Source organism: Physcomitrella patens, mitochondrion (genome assembly GCF_059467195.1).
Source record: "Physcomitrella patens mitochondrion, complete genome".
Classification (NCBI taxonomy): domain Eukaryota; kingdom Viridiplantae; phylum Streptophyta; class Bryopsida; order Funariales; family Funariaceae; genus Physcomitrium; species Physcomitrium patens.
In genome coordinates this window covers 20,756-30,000 of record NC_007945.1, presented here as the reverse complement: position 1 = coordinate 30,000, position 9,245 = coordinate 20,756, and the positions used below count along the sequence as shown (strand labels likewise).

Here is a 9,245-nt window from a genome sequence, read left to right as displayed (position 1 = left end):
GGGCGGCCGTTAGATCACTTGTGATTACAACAAAGGCACTACTGCTCGAGGGGCTCAGGGCTTACCTGATAGCGAAGGAAAGGAAGCATGCCACAGAAGCTGCGATAAAGGAGATATTCGTCGGCTGTTGGCTAGTTTATCGGCCTGCTCAATAATCAATCCTCCGCGAGTCCGCTGGCGCTTGCTAAATGAAATATATATATTTATATGAAATATATATATATTTCATTTAGCATGAGATGATAAAGCAGAATCGCAGTTCTTTTCGGGTCAGCCTGCCCTACAACCAGTGCGGAAAAAATGCACGCGGGGAATCGCACGAACGAACACTGTTATGCTTTCGGCCTGCTGGCGGCTAAGAACGGTAAGGACAAAAAAAATAGATATATTTTTACGCATGGAAGCAGATTACCCAAATTAATGGGGACAGAGAACTAAACGACATCTCAAGCGCTATAGCTCACAGGTGATATCGGCGAGATCCAACCGTACACTATGGTCCGAGTTGGAAGTCAGAGGACCCATAGTACCTGCCTAATCCTAAAAGAACCGTGTAAACGGCAAACTTGCGGATTGAGTAAAAGGCGAAGGGGTCTATGCACCTGCCTAGTCTGGCAGGTTTTACTCTCCAAAACTCAAAAAAGAAACGGCAAATATATCTATCTATTTTTTGTCGCGCCCTATTAACATCAAGATGTTAATACATTATATATGATGATACATCCAGTGCCATCGATAATCCGATCAGTAGGGCAGGCACCCAACGAGCCGCAGTCAATGGAGCCCGTCTCCTATGAGTTGGATCAGGAGAGTTAGTGAGCCGTATGATGGGAGACTATCACGTACGGTTCGGAGAGCACTTAGTAGGCAGGCCGTAGGTCATCACTTCCTACCGAAGTTTGACTCTATCCAGTATGGTTTTTTTTAGTATTCTTTTTCTGAAAATAGGCGATCTTAACCTTACTTCTTATTATCTTTACCGATACGCTTTTTCCTTCACTTTCTATTTCCATTGGTTGATTTCAAGCGTAGTCAATTTCAGTTTATTGGCCTTATGTTATCATATGAGTAATGGAATTCGTCATTTATTGTGGGATCTAGGTTTTTTTCTAGAATTATCCAAAGTATATACTTCCGGAATTATTATGTTATTCTGTGCAGCTTTTTTAGCTGTATCGAATATTATCCGATTCTATTTCTCATAAGCACGAAATACGATAACCCCGAAAAGTATATATATACCTTTTTTTCCCTGATAGCTCAGCGGTGCCCCGGAATCGGGCCTACTTTATCTCGCGAAGGCTTAACTAAGACGAGACTACAACCTGTTCCAGTACTATTTCGGCCGACAGGATACTTTCTAGATAGGCGGAGCCGTATGACGGACAATTATCACATACGCTTCTATAAGAAGGGGCCGGACCAAAAAGGCCGGTTTCCTTTTACTTTCAAAAAAAAGGTGAAAAGCAATGAAAGCTCATAGAGAAACCTTGGGGCATTGGCTTCTTCAAAGAATGACTGCCGCTTCTCTAATTCCAACCATTCTTATATCAAATGTTTCCACTTTGATTCTGTTAAATATTTTGTTATTCTGGCATATTCATGTGGGAATCGAAGAAATTCTGACAGATTATGTTCACCATGAAATAACACGAAATTGGATCTTGATTCTTTTCAGAGTATTTTGTTTAATAATTATCAAATATGTTTTTTTGTTTTTTGTTTTTTAAAAAACTTTATAATCATCTGAAGATTCAGATAGTGCTATAAAGCAAAAATAAGCGCGGAAAGCGCAGCAAAAAAAATATATATATATACTTTTTTTCTGGTGCTAGTAGAGGCCGTGTCATAAATGGAGTTAGTAAGTAATTAAATACTAATGATGGTTTTTTTCATTGTCCTCTATGTGCTTGTTCTGGTTCATATCGCCCTTGCCATAAAAAAAGGGCAAAGCAGTACTTATTGGCTAAGGAAGCGGCATGTACTTGGCTTGAAACCGGGTTGGCTTTCAAAAAAGAGACTCTTATTATGGATCTAGTAAAATATTTAACATTTTCTATGATTCTTTTTCTTTTAGGTATTTGGGGGATTTTCTTGAATAGAAAAAACATCCTTATTATGTTAATGTCAATTGAGTTAATGTTACTTGCAGTCGATTTAAACTTTTTGGTATTTTCGGTTTATTTGGATGATATGATGGGTCAATTATTTGCTTTATTTGTTTTAACGGTGGCAGCAGCGGAATCCGCTATTGGGCTGGCCATTCTGGTTATAACTTTTCGAATTCGTGGGACTATTGCAGTGGAATTTAGGGCGACCGTTCGCGTCGCCTACAGTCATTGTTTAACCATATGGAAATTATTCGCAGTTTTGCGCTAGCTGCCATATAGCAAACCACGCGAGACCCTATTCCGCGTGCCAGGCATAGAGCTTACCCAACCACCGTGTAAACGGGTGGGAACCACAGCATGCTCTAGAAACGTAGTTGGAAAAAAAACAAGCAAGATCCCAGGGTATGTCTTTTAGGCTTTCAACTTGCTTTTTTGCTATCCCATAAAGCGCAAAAGCGCCCGAAAGACCACAGGCGGCGTAATACGTTTGACCTGCGATCTACTTCTTTACTTAGCCAATAACCTGAAGGTTCACAAAGCAAACGAATGATTCTAGCCCAAACAACCCAAGACCACTACGCTAGCCTGCTCTTGTATGAGATGAGCCCCTGCTCTGGCAAATCGAAGTCTCTTTCGGTCAAACTGGACCTGCAGTTAATCACAAGGAACTCCTTGTGGTAATGCACATGAGTGCGCGCTGTCAAGCTCTCAGTCTGCCATCGATAAATTATGGTAAGACCAGAATGGAAAAAGAAACCCTGCATGGAAAAAGAAACCCTGCGGGCCGATATTACAGAGCCCGCACCAGGGAGCAGATTACCCAAATTAATGGGGACAAAAGACTAAACGACATCTCGACACAAAATGGCCTTGAATTAAACTTAGCCAAGAACTGTAGGCAACACCGGTGAAATCCACTTCAGTCAGCTGGACCAAAGTGGATGGCAGAGGGCCCATAGTACCCGCTTCAGCCATACGTAGTACAAAGTAAAACTGCTAACAAAAGGGAAAGGGCCTAACCGTCTGCTGTACCTTAGCAGACTATATTCAACCGCAAAGAAAGAAAAAAGCAATCATAATTTAGATAATTAATTCATGAGATACCCGTCGCAAAGCTAGGGAAACCTATTCAGATCTGCAAAACATCGTGGGCAACCTGGACTTATGAATAATGCCTTATGTCCAACGAGGGCAGCGGGACCTGAATCGATGACACCAATATCAGACAGAAGGAGACCATTGACAGGGATATACTAAAAATCATACTGTCTTCAATGCCAGCTGGCGTGGCGTCCTTGTCAAAAGCCCTACCTTGACTATCTAAAATTCGTTTCATACGTTCGAAACTGCAGAGTAAATTCTGCTATCAAGGATCCTATGGCATAACTTGCTTGATGATTAAAAGGCTGCGTAACTGCTCTTCGTGCTTCCTTCATGATATTGTAAATCTGAATAGAATGCACCATGTTCGGAGTATTAAGGACGAGCTCAGAGGAGATAATGAAAATGCATTTTTTTTTATGTTATTATTTCTTGCTGGAATTCCCCATGATCACTATAGTGAAAAAGCAAGTCGCTTTATGGTACTTAAGCCACTGGCGAGGTCGGTCACTAGAAAAACAAGCCAAAATCTAACGACAAAGGCAAATCCGAATAGAGGTTGAATTGGAGAGCCGTATGATGGGCGACTATCTCGTACGGTTCGGAGAGGGCTCGAATACCAAAACATTCAATATGTTTCTGAGAAAGTTCCACTCTATTTAATTGCATGAAGGGATAAGCACAAAAACAAGTGCTTCGTCTCTATTCTTCAAATACGGAGTATATGGGAGAGGCAGGATTCGAACCTACGTAGAAAACCTTCAACAGATTTACAGTCTGTCGCTTTTAACCACTCGGCCACTCTCCCCCAAAATAAATAAAAAATTCTTTATTTAGAAATCGGTCAATCCGCGCGTGTATGTATGTATGGTATGTAACCTTTAATGGGTTTAAACTAATCGATAGATGCATGTACCCTTGGTATATATTATTTATTCATTCATTATGCACTTTCTTTAAGCATCCTACAGGATTTGAACCTGTGACCTTCAACTTAGAAGGTTGTTGCTCTATCCAACTGAGCTAAGAATGCACTAACCTTCATTCGTGAACTACAAAGAAAGAAGCTAAAGAAAGAAAAAAGCTATCTTCGTATAACAAATAAAGGGCGCGCAGCGTAGAAATAGCGCCAGAAATAAAAGTCATACATGAAGCAAAAAAAAATATGATTTAGCCATAGATTCCCGTGGCTATATGCGCGCTATGCCATGCCTTTTACTCGATTAAAAAAGCTCGGCTGTAATAGGGTTTTAGTACATAGTAATTGCATTATGATGAATGAGTACCCTCAAATGTAGTAAAATTCTAGGGGCGAACCCTGAACTACTAATGAAATAAAAATAAAATATTGGTAGGGCCTTACGATTGATTGCACACTTTGCCGGGCGCAGTAAAAGCCAACCCAACGTTTTTTTCGTTCTTATTAGGTTTAACACACAATGAAATATCATGAATTTTTTATTTAAAACTATTCTGAAAGAAGTTAGAATTCGTTTTTTTTGGATATTTATTTGCTTCAGTTTAACATGGTTTACGTGTTATTGGTTTTCAGAAGATTTGTTTTTTTCGTCAGCGAAATCCTTTCTTATTCTTTCTTATTCAGGTTTTATTTGTACACAATTAACGGAGGCCTTAAGCACGTATGTTACTATTTCTTTAATATCATGCTTTTACTTTTTATTTCCTTTCTTAAGTTATCAAATTTGGTGTTTTTTGATTCCTAGTTGCTATGAAGAACAAAGAAAAAAATACAACAAATTCTTTTACTTAAGTGGTTTTTGCTTCTTCCTGTTTTTTTTTGTCACTTTTGTTGGGGTAGTTCCCAATGTTTGGCACTTTTTATACGAATTGAATAAAACATCAACTAATCTACTTATAATAAAGTTACAACCTAAGATTTTTGACTATATTTTATTAACTGTTCGTATTTTGTTTATTTCATCAATATGCTCTCAAGTACAGGTACTTGTGATCTTTTTGCTAGAATCAAAAGGGATTTTTGTGAAAAGCTGCATAAAAAATCGTCGTTTTTTTATGGTTCTTTCAATTTTTACAGCAGCTTTTTTAACACCTCCAGATATCTGGTGTCAAATTGTCGCTTGTTTACTTATTTATTGTATAATAGAGTTGACCATTTTTTACGCATTGATTATACAAGTTTATAAGAAGCAACTAGTCCTTTAACCGAAATTGGGCCATGGCCAGGAACCAGGCCGCGGGGCGCAACAAAAAACAAAAATATATCTATATTTTTTTTGATCTTTGGCCTAATTTTGCTTGCTGCTATGCATCAAGCTTTAACCATCTATCTATTCCCTCCCGGCTACCTTTTTTTTTCTTTTTTGCTGATGCTGGGAGAGGACGCGCAGAAGCCCAATAGCTTTTGTTCGCGCTGCCCTCCCCCACCCTAGATGCTTTATAGTTGATTTGGATCCGGCCAAGCAGAGCAAAGCGACCATGACGACGCCATCAAGCCACAAATAAGCGCTTCGCCAAAATGGAGCTGCGACGCCCACTATGCCATAGTCTTCGCCAATTCAATATGATATGAGACCAGGCTCGCTTATAGCTGTTACAAAGCTAGCCAGGGCGCAGTAAACAAAAGTATTTTTCACTCCACACTACAAAGCGGACTTAATTCCCCGCTTATTTTCCCGTCTTTAGCCTCGAAGACACAGAAAGATAATACGAGGCCGATAAAAAAAAAGCGCGTAGAGCATAAAACGAAGGCTCCGTCTGCCCGGGCATACGAGCTTTACTTTCTTTTTTTGCGCAACCGTAGTATTGTCTTTATGTCTATGGCAAAAAGACAAAAGTGGTTCAAAAAAATCAAAAAATTCCTGGAATATATATTTTTTTCACCATCTACGAGAGATTAACTCTGTTATCGCTCTGCCAATAAATAATTTACATACGTTCCTGCTTTAATCAAGAAGGTCTAGATCTATGCTATAAGGGAATTGTATTTGTTGAGGTTCATATAATACCACGGCTTTTAGTGTTTTATAATTAACCTCTAAATGAGTAGGTTTTATTCTCCATATTCGGTTACTCTGAAAATTTTGTCTTATTTTGGATCTAATGAAATATATAAAATTATCTTGAATAGATATAAGATCACCGTTAGATAATTGAAAACCAGGAATATTGACCATTTTATAATTGACACAAATTTTTTTATGACTTATTAGCTGCCTTGCTTGAAAAATAGTTAAACAGAAATTAAGACGAACCAGAATAACGTCTAATCTTCGTTCTATATCGAATAACAAACTATTTTTTTTATCTAGATAAGTCTGCGTTTTAGACCTTTGCATCTTTTTAATGGGTAATTTTCCATAAAAAAGGGACAACTTTTGTATAGTTTGTAATTCTTTGGAAAAGTCAGATTGTTTTTTATTTGTTTTTTTTCGAAGCTTCAAAATAATGGCTTTTTGTTTTTGAGTAAGTTTTTTGGTCTGCCAAACATTTTCTGAAATTTGACGACAAGTTTTAAATCTTGATGCAGGCATATGAAGTTTAATTAGTTTTTTTAGCCATTGCGGATAACGGGAATCGAACCCATATCTCCTGCTTGGAAGGCAGATAATTTACCTTTAATCTATATCCGCCTAAAATTTTCTTTCATCTCTTCTCGCTTTTTTCTCTAAATTTTCATTTACATAGCAAATTAATATTAGGTTGATTATTGGTTCCTTTGAGCCAATAATCTTATTAAGATAAGGATGGATGTCTGAGCGGTTGAAAGAGTCGGTCTTGAAAACCGAAGTATTGAGAATACCGGGGGTTCGAATCCCTCTCCATCCGTAAGTAGGGTAATTAGTTAACTATTTTTAAAACAAAATAGCATGTAACCTTTGCAGATCTTAACATTGTGTAATCATTTTGCAGAATCAGGCAAAAAACAAGATATTCTCTTTATGAAAAAAAATATATAATCATTATTTATGATGATTCATTCAAGAAGAAGTAATGATCTTCAGCCGGTGGCTCTGTGTTTGGTAGCCAAAATAAGGCAGTACCCTGAATAGCTTGAGGAGATTTTGACTCTGCGTGCGGGACAGCGCATATCGTGCCGTGACTTAGCTCGAGGCGCAACAAACACTGAGCCATGTCGCAAAAGGCGCCACGGTGCGCTGGACCGAAATATATAGATGTCATAATCTGTATAGTATTGGGTAAATCAAAAATTTGCGTGTTTTTGTACATCGCGCACCCAACCACAATATAACAAAGACAACAATAAGAAATAACATAATAAAATTGTAAGCAAATCTAGTTTAGTTTATTTTTACAGTGATGAACTATGAAAAATATTTATCTACAGGCACGATTCAGAAACCATAAAACACAACCTAACCTACAGGGCTAGGCCAAATATGTATGATGGTGTAAGTTCAATTCTAATTCGACGAGAGGGCCTTTGACCCATTCATGTGACTGTGATTATTGATCGGCGATAAAAAATCCGGCATGGCCCTGGAGCTAGCAGCCGAAATGGTATTGAGGCCATGAAAAGGGTCTAATAACTGGAGAAAAAAGAAAAAAATTTCCACAGATTGAATCAAATTTTGGCGGATATGATGGAATTGGTAGACATGCCAGGTTTAGGTTCTGGTGACTATAATGTTTGTGGGGGTTCGAGTCCCTCTATCCGTACAAGTCGGAACTTCAAGTTCTGCGATCACTAGGCCTCTAGTCGTTCGGCTAGCCTACTATCTAATTACTGTTTCTCAGTTAATACTGCTTTTCGAGATAGTATGCCACCAGCTATGGTAGATTGTTGAGCTGCACCCGGCATATTCAACTAATGGAAGTTGAGTCACAAACGAATTTACGCGCAGGTCAACCAAATAGAAATGAAGAATAAAGATGCCCGATCCACAGTAAGCGCCAAGTATGACGATATTATGAAGTGATGACGATAAAATAACATAATGAGTCCACGCTTTTTTCTAGGTAATATAAGCTTAAAGCTAACCCTAAACTCTGCCTTTATCGCAAACCATAAGGCTATGACGAGAATTTTCAGAAACTGATCTTTCCCTAAATTATGATTATTACCCGCGGAAGTTACGAGGCTCCAGAAACAAATATTTGTTTAGCATTATTATTAATATCAAATATATCAGATATATTTGATATTAATAATAATCTTTTTCTAATCCTAACCTACTTGTGCGGGAGGGACCGCAGTGATCGCACTATCCTCTAATCACCGCGGTTATTTTTGTGTATTTAACGCCTAAAAAAAAGCAGGCTTAGTAATTTCGAGTGGTTAGGTTTAAGACCCATATCAAGATTAAGCGTAACCAGATTGCTGGATCTATAAATATAGATCCCTATGATGGATGTTTTGAATTTTTTTATTAAAGATTTACGGCTGCGGCCTTCACCCAAATTCATAGACATCTTTAGAACAAACAAACAACATTTGACAAAAAAAAAGGTATAACTACTCTACTATTAGGAAATTTAGTATTATATCATAAATTTGTGAATCAATGGGTCTTTCACCTCGCATAGTATTTGTACTCTCGCTTCGCGGATCGAACACGAGTCGTGAACTGTTTTTAAGAATTGTAAGAGAAGCCATGCTGCTTGATTGGCAAAAAAATAATATACGTTTATTCATAAGAAGTGTGCTCAATTCATAAATCAGATTATAAACTAGTGCTCTATTTACTACGTATGCATAAGAGAACAGCTCAGGCTTAAAAAAGTTATAGGTCCTTCATTCACGATATAGATGAATAATTCGATTATTAAAAAATATTGTATATTGTAGGAGAACATAAGCAAATTAACCGCCCCTACGTCGTTCTGTTATGAGCCATTGGCAGAATGGAAAGTGATTTCGTTTTTGTTTTAGGTGGGTGCGTAGCACTTTAGTTACAAGCTTTAAAAAAAGGCCGTAGGTAGAGTTCTTGGAGTATAGCCAAGTGGAAAGGCTTCGGTTTTTGATACCGACAGGCAAAGGTTCGAATCCTTTTACTCCAGATTTATGTAATTTTCAATCTCAATATATATATA

The 9,245-nt window shown here is 37.9% G+C and overlaps 5 protein-coding genes and 6 non-coding genes across 11 annotated transcripts in view; 7 read left to right on the top strand and 4 right to left on the bottom strand.

Moving 5' to 3' along the window:
- The window catches only part of sdh3 (succinate dehydrogenase subunit 3), a 1,305-nt gene extending 100 nt beyond the window's left edge, over window positions 1-1,205 (top strand). Inside the window, exon 2 of the mRNA in view lies at window positions 910-1,205. Coding sequence (YP_539014.1) covers window positions 910-1,205 — 296 coding nt within the window. The remainder of the gene's footprint in view (window positions 1-909) is intronic.
- A 264-nt stretch (window positions 1,206-1,469) lies between these two features.
- Window positions 1,470-1,730, top strand: sdh4 (succinate dehydrogenase subunit 4). The gene has a single exon. The coding sequence runs from the start codon at window positions 1,470-1,472 to the stop codon at window positions 1,728-1,730; it is 261 nt and encodes an 86-aa protein (YP_539013.1).
- Window positions 1,731-2,028: 298 nt separating this feature from the next.
- nad4L (NADH dehydrogenase subunit 4L) lies at window positions 2,029-3,891 on the top strand. Its single transcript has 2 exons — window positions 2,029-2,311; window positions 3,872-3,891. The coding sequence occupies exons 1-2, from the start codon at window positions 2,029-2,031 to the stop codon at window positions 3,889-3,891; spliced, it is 303 nt and encodes a 100-aa protein (YP_539012.2).
- Window positions 3,892-3,937: 46 nt separating this feature from the next.
- Window positions 3,938-4,020, bottom strand: PhpafMt10. The gene has a single exon. It is a non-coding gene; the product is annotated as a tRNA-Tyr (tRNA).
- Window positions 4,021-4,171: 151 nt separating this feature from the next.
- On the bottom strand, window positions 4,172-4,245 carry PhpafMt09. Its single transcript has one exon. It is a non-coding gene; the product is annotated as a tRNA-Arg (tRNA).
- A 416-nt stretch (window positions 4,246-4,661) lies between these two features.
- On the top strand, window positions 4,662-5,396 carry tatC (Sec-independent protein translocase protein). The gene has a single exon. It carries the CDS (start codon window positions 4,662-4,664, stop codon window positions 5,394-5,396), a length of 735 nt encoding a protein of 244 aa, YP_539011.1.
- A 740-nt stretch (window positions 5,397-6,136) lies between these two features.
- On the bottom strand, window positions 6,137-6,724 carry rps4 (Ribosomal protein S4). Its single transcript has one exon. The coding sequence runs from the start codon at window positions 6,722-6,724 to the stop codon at window positions 6,137-6,139; it is 588 nt and encodes a 195-aa protein (YP_539010.1).
- A 28-nt stretch (window positions 6,725-6,752) lies between these two features.
- On the bottom strand, window positions 6,753-6,823 carry PhpafMt08. The gene has a single exon. It is a non-coding gene; the product is annotated as a tRNA-Gly (tRNA).
- Window positions 6,824-6,935: 112 nt separating this feature from the next.
- PhpafMt07 lies at window positions 6,936-7,019 on the top strand. The gene has a single exon. It is a non-coding gene; the product is annotated as a tRNA-Ser (tRNA).
- A 767-nt stretch (window positions 7,020-7,786) lies between these two features.
- PhpafMt06 lies at window positions 7,787-7,871 on the top strand. Its single transcript has one exon. It is a non-coding gene; the product is annotated as a tRNA-Leu (tRNA).
- A 1,269-nt stretch (window positions 7,872-9,140) lies between these two features.
- PhpafMt05 lies at window positions 9,141-9,212 on the top strand. The gene has a single exon. It is a non-coding gene; the product is annotated as a tRNA-Gln (tRNA).
- Window positions 9,213-9,245: the final 33 nt, after the last annotated feature.